This window comes from Momordica charantia (assembly GCF_013281855.1).
Source record: "Momordica charantia cultivar OHB3-1 chromosome 11 unlocalized genomic scaffold, Mcharantia_2.0 BLBB01000011.1, whole genome shotgun sequence".
Taxonomy (NCBI): Eukaryota; Viridiplantae; Streptophyta; class Magnoliopsida; order Cucurbitales; family Cucurbitaceae; genus Momordica; species Momordica charantia.
The window spans coordinates 701,194-725,528 of record NW_028275159.1 but is presented as its reverse complement, the minus strand read 5'-3'; the positions used below and the strand labels follow the sequence as shown (position 1 = coordinate 725,528).

The following is a 24,335-nucleotide window of genomic DNA, read 5'->3' as shown; positions in this document are numbered from 1 at the left end:
TGTATAAATAATAGAGATTAAAAGATATATGAAGAAGGAATTCCTCACAAATATGAAGATTCAAAGGAAGGGTAGAAGCATGATGAGCAAACCAATCAACATACAAAAGTTGCCTTCTCGATAAATATGTCATATATCAACACTCTAATGTTAAGAGATTAGTCGTAAAATATTTGACATCAATGGATGGAGAAGAAGAAGAGAACAGTGGAATAATTAGTCATTTGCCCAATAGCATCACAATGGCAAATTATTGACTTATTTAAGTCAATATTGATTAACCAATTTTAATTACTCGTTAAAACTAAATTTTGTTGCCCATGAACTACCATCAGTAATCATTATATTATTTTTTGGTTGATTATCTCAAAAAACAAAAGAAAAAAAATACTGATATTTTCGCTGTAAACTAGATACAATACAATCATACAATTTTAAAAAATCTCCATAGACGAACTAATAATTTAACGTATAAAATATATCAGATATTTTAAGAAATGACGTAAGTCACGTGGATTATTCGCGGTTGAAAATAAACTGAGTTAATATATTATAAAATAAAACCGACCAATTTTATTTATTTAAATGGAGGCGATTGATGACCTTGTATGTCAGGAATCATTGGCAACTTTACATTTAAAAGTTGTGATCAGACCTTTTTCCTTTCAAACAAGTTCCCTTTTGTCTTTCTTCTTTTATATTTTCTAGATTTAAATATTATTTTCATCTACACACTTTTAATTTTAATTCATTATAATTTATATTATATTTTGATAATTTTAATTTTTTTTACAAAATTTTAACACCATATAAATCATGAGTACAAATTATAGTAATATTTTAAGAATTTTAGTTAAAATTTTAATCAAAATAAACGAAAAAACATTAAATATTAAAATTAAAATAAATATTTTGAAATTATAGATTAAAATAACAAAAAAGTATTTAATTTTTTTTTTAGTTATTTTGTTTCCCTGCCACGTTGACTTGGGCTACAAGACAACGTTGGGCCCAGCCAACCGACTATGTCAGTGCCATTAACCATACGTAAAATCCATTTATCAAACAAAAGGCAAGAAAAAAAAAACTATAAAGAAATTTTAATCACAGTGAAAGAAAACCAATATATTTTCATTGCCAGAGTATCAATCACAAACATTGTTGGCTTTTCTTTTTCTGTTTCCTTTTGATATGATATTTTACGCATCAATTTACACTAATAAAATTATCCTAAACAAATATGCTATAGCATGGTAATATTAATATTAATACAATATGACATTAAAATATCGATTAACCTAAAACAAGCCTACTCATTCAATAAATTGAATATTCACCTACGTATAATATTTAATAATTTGACATACATTAATTAACTATTTATTTTAGTCCATTACTTATTTACTTTATTATCTAAGATACCTAAGTAAAATATCTCGTTTCTCAATCTATTCTAAATTATTTATTTATCATAATTCTAATGACTTTTTTTATGGATAAAGTAATTTTACTGGAATAAATTTATAGACGATGATGATGTTAACGGTTTTTAAATAATACACAATTTTAAAATGTTATAACTATTATGAACCAATATATATACAAATTAGTATAAAACTAAGAAAAACAGTTTGAAACACGAGTTGGTTTAATTGGATAATAAATACAACAATATGGAAAAATAAGGATTATTTCTTCAACATATTTTCCAACTATCTTTGAATCTCTATGATGTTCAGAACAATTTAATGTGTTTTGATATATTACATTTATTAAGGTTAAACACACGAACTTTGTGAACTCACTGTAAATTTGACATACAAATGAAAAATAATAATATAAATGTCATTCTGTTTCTGAATTTTACACAATATCTTCTGAATTCCCTAGAATACAACATAAAAGTAGTAATATTATTATGAAATTCCATAATAAAGAAAATAAACAAATAAACATACCCGTATAAAATAGTACCGATGCTAATATGTTAACTTGGACCGTTCTATCGTATACCCTCAATGATCTCCTCCCCTCGGACAAATTATGATAGACATCTTATTATAGTATCAGTCTACCTAACTATGATAAGCATCTTATCAATCTACCCTAATTTGACAAGGCACATCTTGCTCGTCACTCGAGCATAGAGTATGTCATTACTCGCCTCTTCAAGCACTTTTTGTCCAATCTAGAGATTAATCCATAAGTTTCGTAATGACTATTAGGCTCGCCAATAACTCTTGTTCAGTCTCCAAGGATTTCTTCCAACAACTAACTAGGTTTTTTACCATGTCTCTGATACCACCTGTTAAGGACAACGATATCCTCATACTCCAAGTATATCCACAGTGATACGATATTGTCCGTTTTGGACATAACTCTCACGATTTTATGATTTGAGTTTCACCAAAATACCTCATACCAATTGAGATAATTATCATCATATGTCATTGATCACTTTCTTCCCTAATGAATGTAGGACTAGTTGTATATCTTACAACTCCAACAGTAACTAGATGGGTAGACACAACTAATTATGTTGTATTTGTAAATTCTGTCTAGCTTGTATTTTTTAATATTATTTTGGGTTGTATTGCTAGAGGTAACTGCATCTATTTTTTTCCCTCTATATCAAACACAACTAGACAAAACATTTTAGTTTAATTGTTTTCATTCGGAATAAAAATAAAATAAAGCTTGTTTAATAATAAAAAAAAAAAGATTCAAGCGATCATGTAGTGGTATATGTGAACAACACAATTTGATAATAATATAAGTATTTAAAAGAAGTCTCTGTCAGCATGGGTACCGTTTAAGCCATTTGATGATTTTATATCATTTTATTTATTATTTTTACATAATTCAGCTTTTCTTAAGTAAGATTCAACAATTAATAATAAATAATTTGTTAATAAAACTCAAGTTTTAAAGTTATATTTCAAGGAATTAAAAAAAGAGCATGTACTAAATAAATAAAAATTATACCTATCAAAATAAATAAATAAATACTAATATTGGTACAATTGTAGCATACAATCCAAATACATATAATTAATGATTTTCTAGAAATAAATTTATTAGAGTAGAAAAAATTATAAATACATCCAATGATATCTAATAATTTCAATTAAATTGTCAGTTTTACCTCACTACATTACATATTCTCAATTAATTCATTAAATGAAATAATATGTTAAACGATGTCAATAAAAACTTATGTAATATTAAATATTTATCTTAGTAACATATTTGGATAAGTAGATATTATCTAAAATAAATTGATTTTATTTCTGACGACTCGGTGGAATTTTGTTAATGGATAAATTGGATTTTGACGTTTGAAGCAATTTTTAATGAACAAATCCTAATATGTTAATGAAAAAATTAATTAAGGATTTTTAATATATTAATTAAAAAGTATTAAACCTGATACAAATGCGAGCGTCGAGGATTAACAAAATGCTTTAACCAGTACTTTTACATTTTTCCGGAAAAGTAAAAGAGAAAATTAATTAATCGCACGCGAGGCGCGTTACATTACAACTGAAAGACGTGTATGGTTAGAAATTAGCGCGCGTGTCGTACCTTCGAGTGGACCGAGGAAGATTCTATCAATGGTCAAAATCTGCTCAAACGGCAATTTTTAGAAAAAAATGAAATCCAACGGTGTAGATTGAAAAGGCGGCAGCCGCCCTGCAAAATCCCTGCACCAAGACCGGGGCACGATTTGGTCGGTGAGTTTCAATTTAATAGTGACGTTTTGCTATTAAAAAAACATTAAAAGTATTCTATTGTGCTTAAACTTTTATTTTCTTCTCCATAATATTTTTTAATATTTTATCTTAATTTTTAAGTTTTACATAAATATTTGTTTTAAAGTAAACTTTATAATTAAACTTCCACACAGATCACTCACAATAATTTGACATTTATTTTGTTAGAAACATCATACTACATCTCATAAATATATATATATATATATATACACACACACAACCTCCCTTAATTATGGTAGAATGGCACTAGCAAAAATTATTTATACCTATGAGAACGATAATCTCATTGGTTCATTTACTTAATGATAGATTGTTAAATTATGTATTTATATTACATATATAATTTCTAAAAAGTTGAAACTTAAAATAGTAAGATATAATTGTTGAGTATAGTACTACATTGTCAAATATCCCACCTTAAAAAGACAAGAGACCCTAACAATGAATTACTTCTCTCAATGTTAATTGGTTTTGATACGGAATCCCATTAATATTGATATTGCAATTAAGTTGACTATTTAAACTTCTCAAATACCGGATGCTTGTTTGAACGTTTTTTACTTTGATACTATATCAATATTCATGGGTTCCATCTCAAAATCAATTGGCAAAGAGAGGAGTGGCCATGTCTATTATTATAAACCATTGTTAAGTCTCATATCTTTTCAATGATCTTTAACAAAATTTAGTATTTATTATAAAAGACATGAATACCTAAATATTTTAAATTATATATATATATATTTTTGAATTGAACAATAGTGGAGTGATAAAATTTAAAACTTTACAACTTAGTAATGACTTAACTAATTGAATTACCGACCTGATCTAAAATTAAAATTTGCTTATATCAAATAAGTGTCAACCTACCCAACCTATATTTTAATTGTATAAATAAAATTAAAAAAAAAAGTAAGAAGTTTGGTGCCGTCTTTCTATAAAAGGATACACGGAGGAAGTGAATCCAAACCCCTCCCACCGGGTTTCTTCTTTCTGGGGTATTAACAGGTCGCATCGCATAGTTCCGTACTCGTCTGCATGTTTTCTTTCTTTTCTCTCTTTTTTAATCGTAAAAAGCAAAAAAAGGAAACTCTTCTCAAATTTCTTTCTAAAAATTTGTAAAAATTCTCACCTCTTAATTTTCCCGAGAAAATTGTAGTCCAAAATTTTCCCAATCCATTTTTTCAGATTTCTGATCAATCACAGCCTTTGGATCTGACTTATCCGACATGGCCGATCCATATTTTCTAGACCGACCGCCCCCTGCCGGCTACAACCAAACCAGATCACTTCCAATTTCAAACAATAACTATAACTACAATCTCGAAAATATAGCCGCCGCCGCCGGTAACAACCACGGCGGTCTCTTGCGCACGCCGCCGCGGTTCTTCTCGGCTCCGTCAATAATCCACGGCCACCAATTTCACCCCTTCATCCAACTCCAACCACCGCCTCTCCTTCCGCCGCCGATTCTACGGCCGCACCGCTCTCTCCCTTCTCAACCGGCCCGGTCCCACTCCCTCAACCCCAAGAAATCCAAATCCGCTAAGAGATCAGAGAAAAGTTTTTCGCCGGCCGTGGTTGATCGGCGGGCTGCTTCTAGAACCTCCTCGACGGCGGCGGCGGCGAAGAGGGTCGTTAAAGTCGAGGAATTGGATCTGTCGGGGTGTTTGTTTGCGCTTTCTCCGCCGCCCAGCAGCTTGCCGCTGCCCAAGTTTTGTTTGAGGCCGGCGAAGCTCAATTGCAATGTGGAGGCCGCCGGAGTCGACGACGGCGCCACCACGGCGGACGATCTCCGGCGGCTTCTGCGCCTCCGTTGAAGCCGTATTCGTGTGCATTGAATCCGCTGGGGGATTAAGGTATCAGCCAGAAAAGGGGTTTCTTCATGCGTTATTTTTTTTCTGTCATGGGGAACTCTAATCTTAAGTAATCGTATAAAATATTTCTTATTTCACGGTGTGATTTTTTTTTCCTTTTCTGTTTTCCAATCTGTATTTTTGAATTGGAAGTATGGGTAATTAAATTCGTGAACTTTGTTATTTGATAATGATTTTATTTTATCATTTAAATTATGCTTATTGTTTATTTATATATAGCTACTGTATATTTTCCCTATTATATAATCGATCCATCCACCAATAGTCCAAAGGGCTCCTCAATCTTTGAGATATCCGCATTTTAAGTTTGATTTTTATATTTTCATCTATACTATTCGACTGAAAATAGTTATTTTGTGAATTTACATTTTAAGTCATACTAGTCACATTTTTTTAGTACAAACGGGATCGAATTCACACCTTTATGGTTTGAGGTATATGTCAATAATAGTTGAGCTACGCTCACTTTAGCATACTAGTCTTATTGTAATTTTTTAAGTCGTTTTTAAATAATAACATTATTTATAAATATAAAATAGTGACAATGGTATAATATTATAATTTTTTTGGGGATATTCAAATATGAATGGAAATCATGTTCAACTAAAAAAACAATATGTAAAAAAAACAATAATAATAAATAAATACATATGAATACAAATGTTTTTTAATTATTAATAAATTATTTTTAAAATATCAACAGCATCAAAAGATATTATTAAATTATTTTTAAAATGTTAATGACATTAATAAATTATTTTTAAAATAGTCGAGGTGTCCCGACACACGGACATAAAAAAAATATATTATTAAAATAAAACAATTTACTTACTATTTCATAAAATGAAAATTTTAATGCATTTTATTTGAAATTTGAACCACACTATCGGTTGTTGAATGGGATTTCTAAAGCATAGATTTTTTTTTTAAAAAAAAGTAAATTGGACATGCGATGGATTAAAAAATCTTATAAGAAAATACCAAACAAATTAAGACTCATTTGCAATGGAGAGGGGAAAAGGGGAAAATAATGGCAACAACACGAGTATTATGTCCCTAACTCCTTATTATAAGTCCTAACTTGTAATCTCATATATCTCAATTCACATATTATTTTGTATAGCTACAATTTTTTTGTTCTTCATCGCATTTTCTTCTTATGTCTCAAGAATGAACAAACCACCACTCAACCAAAAAGCTTAAGTTGATGGGTTGGGTAAATTTAATTCATTTATATGGATTCTAACATTATGTATTATTTAATTATTGAGATTCAATATTAAATATTTTTTTTATCTTTAATAATTTTATTATTAAATAAGATCAATAATCATTGTAAATATATTTTTTTAATACTACAACTCATAACCTTCTTAATTTGAGATACATGTCAATCACCGTCGAAATTTTATATCTATTTCAGGTAACTATAAACTATGCTCAGGTCATAAATAAAGATTATAAACATGTTAAGTTATTGTTAAATATTTGATTTGTTATATTCAAGATATTAACTTGAACCGTGCCTCTTAAAAGAAAAAAAAGAAGAAGAAGACATAAATAGTGATTTTATATAATTCGCGAACAGACAAAATTTATATTATTTTTATAATTAACATTCATTTTACAAAATTATGTATAGTTCAGTATTAAAATAGTTAGTTGCCACGATATCCAACATGGACCCTAGTCCCTCTTATTGGGCCTCATAAAAAATTCAGCCCAATTCTGACCAAAACTGAGCCACTCCAATATTTCCAACTTTCAAGTATCGTGTAGTCTATATGATTCAATATTTATTAGTAGTACTGATTTGCAATTCCAATTTAGAAATAAACAATTTAAAATAAAATTAACATTTTGCAAAATACATTGCATGTTATAGCCATTATTGTCAATTTATGCTGTATTATTAGCGGCATTTTTTGGTGGCAAAAATGTGTTATTATTTGTGAAGGTGGCATTAAAGAGAAACCCCACATGCAAAAGGGTAGTTAAGGAATTTCAGTCCTCCTTTGAAAGTCCATACCATTCATTTCAAAATTAATGGTGCCTATGAACAATTCTGGCGGCAGTTCCCATAACCACAAGGCTGGATCATTCAAGAGTAAATCTTATAATTTGAACATGCTGCACTATATTTATAATGGTATTCGATTGGAAGATCGTGAGTTTAAATTCTCAGTTTCACGTGTAAGTATAACCCTCATATTCAGTCTAGATGTGTTGAAAATTTCATTCCTTCCATCTGATCAATTCTGAAAATCAGTAATTCTTTTGGGTGGATCAGAATAGACATGGCCAACTGCAAAAAAAAACCCACTTATTTCTTCACCCATTGACCCCATTAATGCACAAACTGGTTTTTCAAGCCCCTCCTCACATGAAAAAGTTGCCATTTCCTCCAAACTCCAAACTGGGTCCCAATCATAATCAAATTAGAAGTTTCCCACCACAAATTTGGGAATTAATGGAGTTGTTGGGTTGATTTCATGGAAAAATGCCATAATCAAACGGCAGTTGAGTCGCCGCATTGTTGGTTAGCTTTTACATTTATGAATCACCTTTTTTTTTTCTCTTTCATATTTTAAAAAGCCATGAAATTTGGTTCTTCTCATCCTCTTTACAACTTCGACATGGAGCTTGCCTCCAATGGGGGATTAGACCAAGATCCAGGTTCGAAAATGGAGGAACGGGAAGACAAACCAAGAAAAAACAAAAGTGTTTCTTTTTCTGGTCTGTTTGCTGCTGCTGATGCTATTGACTGTTTTCTGATGCTATTTGGAAGTTTAGGGGCGTTTGTTCATGGGGCTGCCCTTCCTGTTTTCTTTGTTCTCTTTGGTCGGATGATTGATTCTTTGGGGCATTTGTCAAGACATCCCCATAGACTGTCTTCTCGTGTTGTTGAGGTACATTCTTTACATTATATCTTCTATCAGTATATCATTTAAAAACTCTGTTTTTTATTTTTGCATTGGCAGAATGCTCTGTACTTGGTCTATTTGGGCCTCATTGTCATGGCATCAGCATGGATAGGTAATTCAAAATCCCATACGATTGGATGCTTAGAGCAGGAGTTTCTGAGTTCAAATTACTATGTCGAGCTTCATGCTGATGTTTGCAACACATGAAACGGTTGCTAGAATATATTGAAAATATTAAATTTACCTATATTCATAACTCAAGAGTTTGCCAACTGTTTAGTCTTTCGGGTTGGTCTTCCAGGTTGAGGTTGAATTAGAGAGAAAACTTTAGGTTCCGTTAAACGTTTCCGTTTCTTATTTATATTTTCTTCTTTTTTTTTTAATGAAGAAAAATGGAGTTCCATGCACCCAACACCTATGAATTCAAGAATTTTTATTTATGTTTTTGAACAAATTAGAGATGGGAACGAGAAACAAGGAATTTGTTTGCATTGTTTCAAATATTTCTACGTAATTTTGAGAATGTTTCTTAAAAATGAGAAACAAAAAACATAAGTAGCTGTTAAATGCTTTAAGTTTCTTAATAAAATTGGAAACAAAAAACGAAAACGTTATCAAATGGGCTCTTAGAAATTTGAATTGTTTTTGCTCTGCCCGGTTTGTTGTCTTATGAAGGTTTTGTTTGTAGGTGTGGCTTTCTGGATGCAAACGGGGGAGAGGCAGACGGCGAGGTTGCGAGTGAAGTATCTAAAGTCAATTTTGAAGAAAGATATAAACTTTTTCGACACAGAGGCTAGAGATTGCAACATAATATTCCACATCTCAAGTGATATGATTCTGGTTCAAGATGCAATAGGCGACAAGGTAAATTTTTGTACAGTACAGTACAACGTTAACAGAACAAAAGAGTAGGATTGTCTGAGATTTGATTGCTCCAAGTTTTAAGTAACAGAATTTTCTTGTTGCAGACAGGACATGCTTTGCGTTATTTCTCTCAGTTCATAGTGGGATTTGCCATTGGATTTACATCTGTTTGGAAACTGACTCTTCTGACTTTGGCCATTGTTCCACTGGTAGCCATTGCAGGAGGTGCATACACCATTATCATGTCCACTTTGTCTGAAAAAGGTGAAGCTTCCTATGCTCAAGCTGGAAAGACGGCAGAAGAGGTAAATAACGTTCTCATTTTACAACAAAATTTTAAATATACGTTTTAATTCTGAACTTTTTGGTTGGTTCCATTTAGAGAAACAACTGATTTGGTTGATGAACTTTCACGATGTCTATTTTATTCTCGAGACTTTTAAAAATAACCATTTTCGGTTCTTGCTTACTATGTAGTTTGAATATGGCTTACTATGTAGTTTGAATATATACTCATGTTAACATGTTAGTAACGTATATACTCTAAGTTATTAAAATAGTTAGGAACCATTTTAAGGGACCAAAATATAGTAATCTTGATAATTTATGTAAAAATAAAGTTTAGTCAGGGGATGACACAGTGGTGAGGACATGGGGCCTTGTGGTATTACCTACCATAATGTCTTGTATTCGAGTCCTGGTCACAGTGACAGTGACATTGATTCTAGGACAGAAAAAGGTATCAAAATAAGATTTAAACCAAACATATAATACACTGTTTTGCTGGCCTTTTTTCCTTCAGGTTATTGCACAGATTCGAACAGTGTATTCGTATGTAGGAGAGAGTAAAGCTGTGGATAAATACTCTGAGTCGCTTCAAAATGCACTGAAATTGGGGAAGAGCAGTGGTTTTGCAAAAGGCATTGGCGTAGGATTTACATACAGTCTCCTGTTTTGCGCCTGGGCTCTGCTTCTTTGGTACGCTGCCATACTGCTCCTCCACCACGCAACAAATGGGGGGAAAGCCTTCTCGACGATCATAAATGTCATCTTCAGTGGATTGTAAGTCCATCTTAATCCCTGACTAAAGTAAATTAAGAATTAAATTGTTACAAGTTTAGAGGCTAATTCAATATATAGGACTAAATTGTTACCAACTAAAGTTTAAAGGACTGAATCTCGTGTTCCTTTTTCCATTATCAAGTCTCTTTATCTTTCAGCGCACTCGGTCAAGCTATGCCGAATCTTGCTGCCATTGCCAAAGGCAGGGTGGCTGCAGCCAACATCTTCAATATGATTGACAAAGATTCCAACTCTTATACAAGCTCCAACAATGGAGTAACATTGTCAAATGTAGCAGGAAGAATCGAGTTTTCCGAGGTTTCCTTTGCTTATCCCTCTCGACCCCAACTGATCTTTGATAAGTTGAGCTTCTCAATAAGTGCTGGAAAGACAGTTGCAGTAGTTGGCCCTAGTGGCTCGGGAAAGAGCACCATTGTCTCCATGGTTCAGCGATTCTATGAACCCTCTTCAGGTTGGTTGAATCACGACACAACATTCTTGTTTTGGTTGTGCTATGATCCCATGTTTGTTGGCTTATTGTTTGAAGTTTACTAGGTAAAATACTGTTGGATGGACATGATCTTAGGTCTCTTGAGTTAAAATGGCTGAGAAGACAGATGGGGTTGGTTAGTCAAGAGCCTGCGTTATTTGCCACTACAATTGCTTCCAATATTCTTCTTGGTCAAGAAAATGCAGCCATGGATGAGATCATTGAAGCTGCTAAATCTGCCAATGCTCATTCCTTCATTCAAGAACTACCAGATGGTTACTCTACTCAGGTTTGTGTCTCTCTAATCTTAAACGTTAAACTCCTATCTGAACGTCATTTATTTTGAACAAAATTTAGCCCCGAGCATCGGTGTATATAGGTCGGAGAGGGAGGGACTCAACTTTCAGGTGGGCAAAAGCAGAGGATTGCAATTGCAAGAGCAGTTCTACGAAATCCAAAAATATTACTTCTAGATGAGGCAACCAGTGCTCTTGATGCAGAATCAGAACTCATTGTTCAGCAGGCTCTAGACAGAATTATGTCGAATCGAACGACAATTATTATCGCACACCGACTCTCCACAATTCAAGATGTTGATACGATCATCGTCCTGAAGAATGGCCAGGTTGTCGAGAGTGGAAACCATTCGGAATTGATGTCGAAGAGTGGTGAGTATGCAGCTTTAGTGAAGTTGCAAGTATCAGACCAAGTGAATGATTCTAGCATAGAATCTCCCTCTGGAAGTTCTAGATATTCTAGTTTTAGAGAACCTTTCAGTCTTCAGAACAATCTGCAATATTCCAAGTCATTTAGAGAAAGCGAGACACTATCAACTAACAAAGGCTTGAATCCAGCAAGTTCTTCTCCATCTCCATCTATTTGGGAACTACTGAAGTTAAATGCACCCGAGTGGCCTTATGCAGTACTCGGGTCATTAGGTGCAATTCTTGCAGGCGTTCAAGCTCCTTTGTTTGCTCTTGGCATAACTCATGTCCTATCTGCATTTTATTCTCCTCATCATTCTCAAATCAAAGAAGAAGTCCAACACATTGCGTTCGTGTTCATAGGAGTTGCTATTCTCACCATTCCTATATATTTGCTGCAACACTACTTCTACACCTTAATGGGAGAGCGGCTTACAGCCCGTGTTCGCCTACTATTATTCTCAGGTTTCTTCATCTTCCCAGCTTAAATGAAGTTGACAATTCACTTGGTCTTTTTTCTGTCTATTCTAAATAATGCTTGTCATTCTAATTGCAGCCATCCTTTCCAACGAAGTTGCTTGGTTTGATTTTGATGAGAACAACACCGGATCCTTGACATCAATATTGGCATCCGATGCAACATTAGTAAGAAGCGCTTTAGCCGACCGTATATCAACGATTGTACAGAATTTAGCGCTCACCGTGTCTGCATTCATTATTGCCTTTACATTCAGTTGGCGCCTTGCAGCTGTTGTTGTTGCTTCTTTGCCCCTTCTTATTGGAGCTTCAATAACTGAAGTAATTTTTAAACATCATTGACAATATTTGGGCTATGTTTGTTTTTTTGCTAAAGTTCAACCATTTCACATTAATTATATTGTTGAATATGCAGCAACTATTTCTCAAGGGATTTGGTGGAGACTATAGTCGAGCGTATAATCGCGCAACTGCCATAGCACGCGAAGCCATCGCCAATATACGGACAGTTGCAGCATTTGGCACGGAAGATAAGATCTCAACTCAGTTCGCCTTTGAATTAAACAAACCCAACAAGCAAGCAGTTCTGAGAGGCCATATTGCAGGCTTTGGCTATGGCATATCCCAATTCTTTGCATTCTGTTCCTATGCACTTGGCCTTTGGTATGCATCAACTCTTATCAAACACAAGGACTCAAACTTTGGAGACATCATGAAATCTTTTATGGTTTTGATAATCACATCATTAGCCATAGCAGAAACACTGGCTCTTGCACCTGATATTGTAAAGGGCTCACAAGCATTAGGATCAGTCTTCAACATTCTCTACCGAAAAACTGCCATAGATTCCGACAATCCATCCGCTGAGATGGTAACTGACATTAGAGGCGATGTCGAGTTTAGAAATGTGAGCTTTAAGTACCCTGCAAGACCAGATATCACCATTCTCGAGGATTTGAATCTAAGAGTTTCTGCAGGAAAAAGTTTAGCCGTTGTTGGCCAAAGCGGATCAGGAAAGAGCACCGTGATTGCATTGGTGATGAGATTCTACGACCCCATTTCCGGGACCATCTCAATTGACGGGCGTGATATCAGAAGCTTCAACTTGAGATCATTGAGGATGAAAATTGGGTTGGTTCAACAAGAACCAACTTTGTTTTCCACAACAATATACGAAAACATCAAGTATGGCAATCACGAGGCATCAGAAATTGAAGTGATGAAGGCAGCCAAGGCTGCAAACGCTCACGGTTTCGTCAGCAGAATGCCGAACGGCTACGAAACGCACGTTGGCGACCGAGGAGTGCAGCTATCTGGAGGACAGAAGCAGAGAGTAGCAATTGCCAGAGCAATACTTAAAGATCCTTCCATTCTTCTTCTGGATGAAGCAACAAGTGCACTGGATGCAGCCTCCGAGAAGCAAGTTCAAGAGGCTCTTGACAGGCTAATGGAAGGCCGGACGACAATTATCGTGGCGCACCGGCTGACGACGATCCGGGACGCAGACAGAATCGCCGTGCTGAAGAATGGCAGAGTTGTTGAAATCGGGAGCCATGATAGCTTGTTGAAAAATCCCAATAGTGTTTATAAACAGTTGGTGAATTTCCAACAGGAAACGACTGTGCAATCGTTTTAGTAGTTATTTTACGTGATTTTTAGTGGCTGTTGTATATGGAAATCATCTCCGATATGAGGCTGAGATAGCAAAGCAGATGTAGAGAATGAATTATTAGTAAATTCAAAGCTGTTGGAGAAATGGATTGTAATTTTCCTTTGAGCTACATGGGTTTACCTGTTGTTTTTAATTTTGGAATTTAAAATGATATAAATTTAGTTTAAATGCTATAATTATTTATTAATCATGTATATATTATTTTTATCACACCACCCACCAAAATGTAGAAAGTTTGAATCTCGAGACTCCATCCAACATATTGTTGAACAAAATAAAAAATAAAAATTAAAAAACATGATATTTAGTACAAATACTTTAATTAATTAAACTATGTCTTGACTATTAATCAATTTAAAATTAGGGCAGATTTGTTATTCTAAATTATAGATGACTTTTATAAAAAAAAAGTTTCGATTCATTAATTTTTATTAGTTTATTTATATTATACTTGGATCATAATAATAATTAAAATTTTATAAAAATGAACTACATTGGATATAAAAAATAGGACATTATAAATAAAATAAAATAAGATACTAAAAATCACACAATACGTTATTTTTATAAAAATATAAAAGTAAAATATACATATATTTTTGCCGAAATAAAAGTAAATATATTTAAAACTACATTATTTGATGGTATAATGTTTTTTCATTACATAATATAAGTGACCACCGTGTCTAATATTTCACGTTACGAAGAAGGGAGTAATTGTAAAAAATCAACGGCGCTTTGGCGCCATATTACTAATTACCGACCCACTTTAACGACTTCCATTTCGACAATTAAAGGAAAATTGGGGGCCAAATTAAATAAAAATTAGCTGTCAAAATCATTTTGCTCGCAACAGAAAGGGGGAAGGGCTCAGTCGCCGGGGAGGCTCTGTGGTCTTTCAGAGAGAGGGAGGAAGAAGATATGTTATCGGTCGGAATTGAGGATGAAGAGAAATGGCTGGCGGAGGGAATCGCCGGCATTCAACACAATGCCTTCTACATGCATCAAGCCGTGGTATCTCCAATCTTCACACTAATTCTTTTTCTGAGATTCAATTCTGTTGCAAAATCCCTATTATGCCTGTTGTTATTGACTTCTATGTTCTATCGTCGTCTCAGGATGCGAACAATCTCAGAGAAGCCCTTAAATACTCGGCTCAGATGCTCTCGGAGCTTCGAACTTCGAAGCTTTCACCACATAGATATTACGAACTCTGTAAAATTCTCTCCAATAATTAGTCATTTGTTTACAAACTGGATCGATTCTTTGAAAGGAGATTTGATTTATTCGGCCCTATATGTTGACTTAGATATGCGAGCCTTCGACGAATTGAGGATGTTGGAGATTTTTTTCAAGGACGAAAGTAGGCATGGCGTGACGGTGGTCGATCTTTATGAGCTAGTTCAACACGCCGGAAACATACTGCCAAGACTGTGAGTGAAAATCTTCTAACGTCCATAAGGCGTCGAACTTAATCTAATTGGTCGTGCACTATCGTCTACTTTATCTTTTGATTGCTTGTTTATTCTCCGGAGGAAATTGCCCTCACTATAGTGCTGATCCCGTCGCAACTGGCCAATTCGGGATAAAAATGGTTTCATTGTTTTCACCTGAATAATGCAATCCATCAGATAGTTTTGACGCTTCAGTAGATTTTTCAACTTTTTTCTTTTGGACATCCAGGTATCTCCTTTGTACGGTTGGCTCGGTCTACATGAAATCTAAGGAGGTCCCAGCGAAGGAGGTCCTCAAAGATCTCGTAGAAATGTGTCGTGGAGTTCAACATCCAATACGTGGTCTCTTTCTAAGAAACTATCTAGCCCAAGTCAGTAGAGACATATTGCTAGATATTAATTCTGAGTGCGAAGGGTAATATGATTGCATAGTTCAACCTGTTTACTTTTCCTTTTTGAAGGCAGATTTTCATTCTAGAATCTGATTACTTTGTTTTTGCATTTTTTGTTGTAATTTTTTTATGGAGAAATGTGATAGTGAAGAGCAACCAACCACTGATAATATAATTTACAGAAACTAGTTTCAAAATGTGGATGTGTATTTTTAAAACTTTGAGCTATTACTCTACATTTCACCCTTATGGAAAAGTAGACAAACAGAATTAGTTTGTATTGCAAATATGAAAGTTCAAAATATTGACATCATCCAGTGTAATTTTGGCTCCCTGCAGAGATGCGGACACTGTCATGGAGGCTGTAGAATTTGTGCTACAGAATTTTACTGAAATGAATAAACTCTGGGTGCGAATTCAGCTTCAGGTGTGTGGAACATTTGAACTTGTGTCCATCTTGTCTGAGTTTGTATGTGCATGACACCAAGTGCTTGCATGCCATGGAGGTAAAATGAACCATGAGGGCATGATTTTTGGCCATGCAGGTGTTATGGTGTGTGCAAATCATTCCTACACTTTGGCGATCCTGAGCTGAGGCCTTCAATTGCACTTTTTCATCTGCAGGGACCTGCTCGGTTGAGAGAGAAGCAGGAAAAAGAAAGAAGCGAACTTCGTGATCTTGTAATAATTCTGAATATTGTGAGAACTCTGCATACATTACTTCAAGAGAATGAGAGATTATCCATTTCTCTTGTAATTTCTGTTCCAGGTAGGAAAGAATCTCCATGTTCTGAGTCAGATAGAGGGTGTGGACCTTGAAATGTACAAGCAGGCTGTTCTACCTAGAGTCTTGGAGCAGGTTTCTAATTTTATAGTCAACATTGTTCTGTCTAAGTTGCTTTTATTATTTTCCTCCCCAATTTTTTTTCTTGACATTAAAAGTTTATAGGAATATTACAATGCTTTCTGATTACCTGCATTCTTTTTGTTGCATGAACAGGTGGTCAACTGCAAAGATGAGTTAGCTCAATACTATCTGATGGATTGCATTATACAGGTGTTTCCAGATGAATACCATTTACAGACGCTTGAGACATTGTTGGGTGTTTGCCCGCAGCTTCAGGTGGACAACTTACCTCAGTTTTTGTAGGATTTATTTTTAATCTTAATCTTATCATCATAAAAAATGTTTATTATGCTTTTTGTAACTTGTTGCCACGGATAGGTAAAAGTATTCCATTTTTTGATAAAATATATTTGTGATGCTTACAAAGAGAAGACCAGTTGATTCTATGATGACACTTTTGTTTCACTTCTACTTTGTAATATAATCTTAATTTATAGGCAACAGTTGATATCAGGATGGTTCTATCTCAATTAATGGATAGACTATCGAACTATGCTGCTTCAAATGCAGATGTAAGTTATCAACTGCTCTCTCTCTCCTTGTTCTTCTCCACATTTTTCTGAATTTTGAGATGTGCCAGGTAATACCTGAATTTCTGCATGTAGAAGCCTTTGCTAAGTTGAGCAATGCCATTGGGAAGGTAAGCCAGTTTTCTTGTAATTTAACTTCAATCATATGCATTATACATTATTCAGAGATAATATGAAGAGGACACAAGTGCAAATAAGAGAAGGGATTTAATCATATCAATCTCATTGATGATCTAAATGACATAAATGTAAAAATAGCCCAAAAAAGTAGAAAAATCATCAGTTGGATCCAACACTTGACAAACTTGCAACTGAGAGTACGGTTGAATTTTTCTCTCTCCCAAATAATAAGATACAATAATTTATTACAAGTATTATCTGAAGTTTTTGATTCATGCTTCTGCTTACATGCTGTCTTCAACATGTCACATGCATATGTTCTTTATGTGGTAACTGCGAAGTTTTTTGGCATGACCAGATTTTGTTTCTTGATAGGTAATAGAAGCACAGGTTGACATGCCTATTGTTGGGGCTATAACATTGTACGTCTCCCTTCTGACATTTACCCTTCGTGTTCATCCAGACCGGCTTGATTACGTGGACCAAATATTGGTAATCTCATAGCCTTGTCTTTGATGCTCATAACACCCCTAAAAGTATTTTTAAGATGGTAGGCACACTCTTAGGTGACGAGCCTCTGTAGACCCCTTGGCATGAGGTACAGAAGAGACAATTGCCTTGGGTGACAATGTCATTTAAGAAGGAAATACATAGATTACACAGTAGGCTTGAATATACACTCTTGATTGGCAATGTCGATAATGTAGTATCAGAACATCAGTAATCATATGTCAACCGAATCAAAATCTTAGGGTTTGAAGGAAAAAAGAAATCTTAAATTACAGTAATTTGAAATCTCCTCTTATATCAGGAAGTTTAAAGAATTTAGAAATACAAATAGGAGATATTTTGATTAACTTTATTAGAAGGATAATATTTATTTTCCAAATTTGAGGGGAAAAAACTATAATTGGATGAATTTTTCCTTTAAAAGTTCCCTATTTTATATTATAATAAATGAAATAAATAAAGGAAAAATAATTGCTGCCCGTTTAAATAAGAAAAAAATTGAGAAGTTTGGAGCAAGCTAGGTGGTTCCATAGGTGCCGTTGAAGTCACAGGAAGACGAGAACATTGATCTTTGCTGCTGCCAAGGATGCAATGAGAAAATTTGCTAAATAAGACTGCTGCTGAAGTAGCTAGGCTTTTTGCTGATTTTTTCCCCTAATTTTTAAGTGCTAAAATACTTATATGCTTTTCTTGCATGACAAATAAGTGGGGATATTTTAGTCAAAAGATTGAAAAACCGAGAAATGGTCAGACTGTCATCTTTGGAGATGCTTTAATCGATATGAATGTGCATGGTTGCCGGCAAGCCAACCTTGCTTGTCATGACTATAACAGATGGCTATAATGCTTTTCATGTAGGGATTCTAATTCTGGACATTTTATAAGGCACGTTCCTATCTTCATTTCAATTTTTTTTTGTTGCTTTTGGACTTTTCAAAGGGAGCATGCGTTAAGAACCTCTCCAGCCAACCAAAGCTTGAAGATACTAGAGCAACAAAACAAATAGTCATGCTTCTCAGTGCTCCATTAGAGAAATATAATGATATCGTGACAGCTCTTACACTCTCAAATTATCCTCGTGTCATGGACCACCTGGACAATGCCACAAACAAAGTTATGGCCATGGTCATCATTCAAAGTATAATGAAAAATAACTCTTGCATTTCCACTGCTGATAAGGTTTGGTTCGCTTCTTTCCTATTCTATGATATCATTCTTTCCACTTGTGGATTATATTTAATATATTCTATGATAGGTTGAGGTGTTGTTTGAACTAATAAAAGGGCTTATCAAGGACTTGGAAGAAGTTACTGCCGATGAGGTAAATTAGTAACTTTTCATTAGAATAATTTCTTTGTTTTCCATCTTTATTGGTACAAATCATTGTACTTCTCTTCTTGGATACTTTTATTACGTCAGCCCTCTCTCACCTACCCGTGCACACAATATCTGCATGTGCCATCTGTCTATTGCCAGTTGTTTTTTTGCATTATCCTGGAAAAGAGTATACGGATGGATCAGAAAAGGAAATAAAGTGTCTCCAGCTAATTGTTTTTCCCGTCTTTATTCTGAGAATAGCTCGACGAAGAGGATTTCAAGGAAGAGCAAAATTCTGTTGCCCGCCTCCTACACATGCTACATAATGATGACCCAGTGGAAATGTTAAAGGTAAAATTGATATCTTTGTTTTTGCTTCTACTATTTACGTAAGACTTCTTGATAATAAGATAGTTACAGTAGCATGCACCATTCGACAATGTTTTCATTTATTTTTCACATACCCTTTAGAACCTAAAATGAACTAATGATATACAAATTAGTCCTAACCATCATGGGATGACTCAAGTGGTCAACAAGGGCCTTTGTAAATAGTAAAGGACTTAGAGGGAATGAGTTCAAACCATGGTGGCCACCTACCTAGGATTTAATATCCTACGAGTTACCTTGTCAACCAAATGTAGTAGGGTCAGGTGGTTGACCCGTGATTAGTCGAGGTGCGCGCAAGCTGGCCCGGACACACGGATTTCAAAAAAAAAAAATACAAATTAGTCCTGCATTTATATAATTGTGATGACAATTCATTAATTTGGTTAAATTTCTTTACATTTTCTATCTCTTAAGGCACACTTTCAGTTTCAGAGGTCATACCGAATTTCTTTTTGTTCTATTAAGTATTTCTTTATGTTCGAGATTTCTGAGATTTTTAACTTGGCACCCATGCTAGCCTTGTTATAATAATTTGTTCATCTCTCGAATCTCAGATTATATGTACCGTGAAGAAGCATATTTTGTGTGGAGGACCGAATCGCCTGCCTTTCACTGTTCCTCCCCTGATATTGTCTGCTCTCAGTGTATGTTTCTCCTGTTCGATATGCAAGAAAGATATGTTTCACGTTTATCCCAGGTGGTTGAAGAATTCTAGTGAAGAAGAATTTACTTTCAGATCATGGACAATTCGAACCTATAACTTACTCATGTTTCAAGGCTTAGATTTCTTTAGATTTAGCCATCTTTGACTTTTGCCTTGGATTCTTAACTAATGGATGCTTTTGCCCATTCTAGAATTTCATTTGAAGTAATTATATTTACCTGCCTGAATATAAGATACCTGTACATAATTTTCTCCTATGTTTGCAGTTAATTAGACGGTTGCAAAATCAAGATGGGGATGTGGTGAGAGAAGAGCAAGGTGAAAGTGGGGATGTGGAAGAAGAAATGCATGCTACACCAAAGAAAATATTCCAGCTTTTGAATCAGGTAAGTTAGATCCATTGGTTAAAAAGGAGGTACAGATATCTCTCCTAAGGCTTTAATTAGTGTTGAGGATTATACTACAAGTTCACAAATGTTAGTTTGTGCAACACTGCAACTCGATATTGATTCAGACATAGTTACTCTGTTTAACCGCGTTTAATTTGTAAATTATATTTGTGCCTCATTCTCGTTATCTATCCATTACTAGCACACACTCTACACCTACTTTGACTCAATCGAGAGAATCTAAAAATTTAATGGAGAATTCAAGTACATTTCTTGGTCAGTAAGGGAGTAACTATGGAGTATGAGACTAGCTCAGCTTGGTTCATCTATAGCCAGAGGGAAACTGTTGCGGAATACTTTTGTTGTACTATCTTTGTTGGTTAAAATAGGAAAGGTTGGGATTTATCAGCGGAGAGTTACTGGTTGTTTGGTCTTCATCTGTATGCTATCTGTTGGATAAGTCAGTTTTAATCGTCAAGATTCATTGAGATATTTTATTTCTTTCTCAATCTCTCGCCTGGTATTTGTAAACTCAGCTGCTCCAGAAATAACTTGTGGTGCTTCCTTTTTTGACTCCAGCTTATTGAGGCTCTTTCCTCTGTTCCAGCTCCTGAACTGGCATTAAGGTTATACCTGGAATGTGCTGAGGTAGAAATATCAATTGATTTAAATATATACCTCTCAGTATAGTATCTTGAAATAATATAAACTATAATTGATATATATATTTTTTTCTGATGGTTTTTAGAATGAGAATCAATTTAAAGTCAAGTTAAAAATCATGATATCAGAGGCCTGTGAACAGAGGAAAGATGGAATGTTACTCCCCTTCTGATTTTGGATTGAGACTTGCAATATAGAAATCATTAATCTGGTGAAGAAAACAGCTAGGAGGATGATATTTTTACTTCTTAGTTTAAAATCCTAATTAGTAAATTGGGCCTCAGAGACTTTTTTGAAGGAAAATTTCATCAATGGTGAGATATTGTAATTTATTGCTGAAATAGGGAAAATAATTCTGTTACAAAATTTTCTTGGTTCCTGCTTTACTTTATACTATTATTGTCTATAGCTAATTGTTTCCATATATATACTTCACCGAATCATATTAATCTGGTGATCCAAATAAAAACAATAAAAATAAAAAGCATCATATGGATGGATCTTCTCTTTGTACATGTCAGAGTTTTCTTCTAACTTCTATTCATTCTCTTTTATTCAGGCAGCAAATGACTGTGATCTTGAGCCTGTTGCGTATGAGTTTTTTACTCAAGCATTTATAATCTACGAAGAAGAGATTGCGGTAAATATCAATATTGACGTCTTTTAGTTTTCTAGACTTTTGGCAAAACAAAGAGCCGTTTCTCTGTTTTGGCTTTACAAACAAATTTTCCTTACCTAAACTACTTCGGTACTGTCAATGAAATGAGGTTTGCTTGATTTCAACAAATATTTGATGCAGTTTGCTTCCTTTTCTTTCCGTCTGTTGCATCATTTATTTTTCATCTAGGATTCCAAGGCTCAAGTAACTTCAATACACCTTATCATTGGGACCCTCCAGAGGATGAACGTGTTTGGTGTGGAGAACAGAGATACTCTGACACACAAGGCTACTGGGGTAAAAATACATTTACGTTACTTAATCTCGTGCCTTTACAAATGTCATAGCCTATCCTGAATTGTCATTTTACCTTTTGCCAGTATTCTGCGAAGCTCCTCAAGAAACCGGATCAATGTAGGGCTGTTTACGCATGCTCGCATCTCTTTTGGGTTGATGAACCAGAAGGCATTAAGGATGGAGAGAGGTTCTTCCCTCATGCTTGATTGTATAACTTTTGGCATGTTTGACTCTTAGGTTGCCTGGTTTCATAAGAAGAAATAACAGATTTTCTCCCCCTTTGTAAACAGAGTTCTTCTTTGCCTAAAGCGTGCCCTACGAATTGCAAATGCTGCTCAACAGATGGCTAATGTTACACGGGGTAGCAGTGGACCCGTCACACTTTTCGTTGAAATACTGAACAAGTTAGTATTTTGAAGCTTTTACCTCCTCTTTTATTTTATTTTATTTTTTTTAAATGACAGAATTAAGTGTCAAACGGAATTATTTCCCTTGATTGGAATACGAACGATTGATTTTATCCATCAATTCATATTTTCTTGCCTTCTAAAAATATCTTTCAACAATACCACCAGTTAAGTAGACCAAAAATATTACTTCAAACTAATTGATAACTTGTAAGTTACTGTTTATACAAATGAACATTTTAACATTAAATTTTATAACCAAAGTTGTAACTTGTAAGTTATTGTTTATACAAATGAACAGAATTTTAAATTTAAATGACAATTCGAGAGCTTTTTTTGTTTATACAAAGAGTTAACTGATTCCACTAGTTTTTACTTCAAACTGTTTGAAAACTTTTTTATAATTTCCTTGATCAATGGGTCCGCATGCTTCTTTTCTGTTGTCTGCTGTACACAATTCTAATAACTTTATAATTTTACTTCTGGTGACAAATGTTATCATAGAAACCAGTCCGGAGAGACCAAAGGTAATTCTAAAGAATTTAGAGGGAATGAGTTCAAATTATGGTAGACACCCACCTAAAATTTAATATCCTATAAGTTTCCTTAACAAAAAAATGCAGGTTCAAACAGTTGTCCTGTGAGATTAGTCGAAGTGCGTGCAAGCTAGTCTGGACACTCATGGATATAAAAAAAAGTTATTATTTTTTTTATATATTTTTTTGTTTTTAAAATGCACTTACCCTTTTGACCTTACTAACATTCTTCGAATAATGGAGGCTTGTTTTTCTCATTTGTTGTAATTATCCTCTTTTTGGAAAAAAGGGCCAATCTTTATAGGAACAGTTCTGTTACTTTATAATGGATACATACTAGTATATGAATATATGTTTATGCGGTTCAGGTACCTTTACTATTTCGAGAAAGGAAACCAGCAGATTACAAATGCTGCAATTCAAGGCTTGATTGAACTAATAACAACGGAATTACAGACCGACTCCCCAAGCACTACTCCTGCTTCAGACGCTTTCTTTACCAGTACACTTCGGTACATTCAGTTCCAGAAACAGAAAGGTGGTGTCATGGGTGAGAGATATGATTCTATCAAGGTTTAATTTAATCGTAAAGTTTCGAAAACTTCTGTGTCGTAAAGCCATTTGTTTCGTGTTCGGTCTGCTAAATATAGCTTGTAGTTTTGAAGGAAATTTTGTGTTTGTCATTCTATGTAACCCCTTGTATCTAATCTTTGTTTCTAATGTAGTTGGAAGGTAAATGGGAGCTCTTGTGTCATTTGTGACTGCCAGTGGGAATGTCTCACTCTTTTTTTCCAAACATTTCTTTTGTTTACTTTCAAAAGCAAAGAGCTTGTTTTGAACCGTTTTCACAATAATTTTCTGTTCTTGTTTATAAACTGTTTTTAAGAACTGTGATGGGATGTTTTGTAAAGAAAAGAAAAAAACATTGCATACTTAAATAAATAAATACATACATACATATATATATATATACACACACATACACATACAAGCTCATGATTTTGAAAAGGACAACAATTTGAGAAATTATTTGAAGGGTGGAAACTATATTGCAAATGGTTCTTTTAACATTCATTTTCCCTATTTCTCTCACTGCTTGGAAATTTGTTGCATCCTTAGACCTTAATGCTAAGGGTCAAGGGATTGCTATGAGTATGCTAAATATTTATTTTTATATTTTAATCTCTGCAAATTTCAAATATTATATTTTAGCACCTAAATTCTTGAATCCTTTATTTTAGTCTTAAAATAAAAA

At 34.2% G+C, this 24,335-nt stretch overlaps 3 protein-coding genes across 7 annotated transcripts; all 3 read left to right on the top strand.

The window, feature by feature from the left end:
* The first annotated feature begins 4,730 nt into the window (after positions 1-4,730).
* Positions 4,731-5,844, top strand: LOC111010153 (uncharacterized). The gene has a single exon (XM_022283496.2). It carries the CDS (start codon positions 5,006-5,008, stop codon positions 5,594-5,596), a length of 591 nt encoding a protein of 196 aa, XP_022139188.1. The 5' UTR covers positions 4,731-5,005; the 3' UTR covers positions 5,597-5,844.
* A 2,415-nt stretch (positions 5,845-8,259) lies between these two features.
* LOC111011634 (ABC transporter B family member 13) lies at positions 8,260-13,955 on the top strand. 3 transcript variants are annotated; one of them, XM_022285488.2, is made up of 10 exons: positions 8,260-8,562; positions 8,635-8,689; positions 9,266-9,441; positions 9,546-9,746; positions 10,244-10,503; positions 10,662-10,975; positions 11,059-11,282; positions 11,373-12,162; positions 12,254-12,495; positions 12,590-13,955. In XM_022285488.2, exons 1-10 carry the CDS (start codon positions 8,290-8,292, stop codon positions 13,808-13,810), a joined length of 3,756 nt encoding a protein of 1,251 aa, XP_022141180.1. In that variant the 5' UTR covers positions 8,260-8,289; the 3' UTR covers positions 13,811-13,955. The 3 variants fall into 3 exon arrangements, with proteins under 3 accessions (XP_022141180.1, XP_022141187.1, XP_022141195.1); XM_022285495.2 differs by lacking the exon at positions 8,635-8,689; XM_022285503.2 differs by lacking the exons at positions 8,260-8,562; positions 8,635-8,689 and having other exon boundaries at positions 9,300-9,441; positions 9,655-9,746.
* Positions 13,956-14,662: 707 nt separating this feature from the next.
* On the top strand, positions 14,663-23,834 carry LOC111004898 (vacuolar protein sorting-associated protein 35B). 3 transcript variants are annotated; one of them, XM_022276159.2, is made up of 22 exons: positions 14,664-14,860; positions 14,965-15,061; positions 15,156-15,279; positions 15,530-15,715; positions 16,032-16,119; positions 16,317-16,373; positions 16,462-16,551; positions 16,693-16,815; positions 17,037-17,111; positions 17,180-17,239; positions 17,625-17,741; positions 18,699-18,938; positions 19,015-19,080; positions 19,338-19,427; positions 20,021-20,110; positions 20,397-20,516; positions 21,099-21,167; positions 21,742-21,822; positions 22,030-22,137; positions 22,221-22,324; positions 22,428-22,541; positions 23,449-23,834. In XM_022276159.2, exons 1-22 carry the CDS (start codon positions 14,768-14,770, stop codon positions 23,657-23,659), a joined length of 2,403 nt encoding a protein of 800 aa, XP_022131851.1. In that variant the 5' UTR covers positions 14,664-14,767; the 3' UTR covers positions 23,660-23,834. The 3 variants fall into 3 exon arrangements, with proteins under 3 accessions (XP_087976003.1, XP_022131851.1, XP_087976004.1); XM_088119877.1 differs by lacking the exon at positions 21,099-21,167 and having other exon boundaries at positions 14,663-14,860; XM_088119878.1 differs by lacking the exons at positions 14,664-14,860; positions 14,965-15,061; positions 15,156-15,279 and having other exon boundaries at positions 15,524-15,642.
* The last annotated feature ends 501 nt before the right edge of the window (positions 23,835-24,335 follow it).

Excerpts from the sequence above, each read along its gene's own strand:
- LOC111004898 (XM_022276159.2), top strand. The coding sequence starts at position 14,768 with ATGTTATCGGTCGGAATTGAGGATGAAGAGAAATGGCTGGCGGAGGGA. Across the intron at positions 14,861-14,964 it reads TCTACATGCATCAAGCCGTG|GATGCGAACAATCTCAGAGA; the intron begins GTATCTCCAATC and ends TCGTCGTCTCAG. Across the intron at positions 17,240-17,624 it reads TGAGCAATGCCATTGGGAAG|GTAATAGAAGCACAGGTTGA; the intron begins GTAAGCCAGTTT and ends GTTTCTTGATAG.
- LOC111010153 (XM_022283496.2), top strand. The coding sequence starts at position 5,006 with ATGGCCGATCCATATTTTCTAGACCGACCGCCCCCTGCCGGCTACAAC.
- LOC111011634 (XM_022285488.2), top strand. The coding sequence starts at position 8,290 with ATGGAGCTTGCCTCCAATGGGGGATTAGACCAAGATCCAGGTTCGAAA. Across the intron at positions 10,504-10,661 it reads AATGTCATCTTCAGTGGATT|CGCACTCGGTCAAGCTATGC; the intron begins GTAAGTCCATCT and ends TTTATCTTTCAG. Across the intron at positions 12,496-12,589 it reads TTGGAGCTTCAATAACTGAA|CAACTATTTCTCAAGGGATT; the intron begins GTAATTTTTAAA and ends TTGAATATGCAG.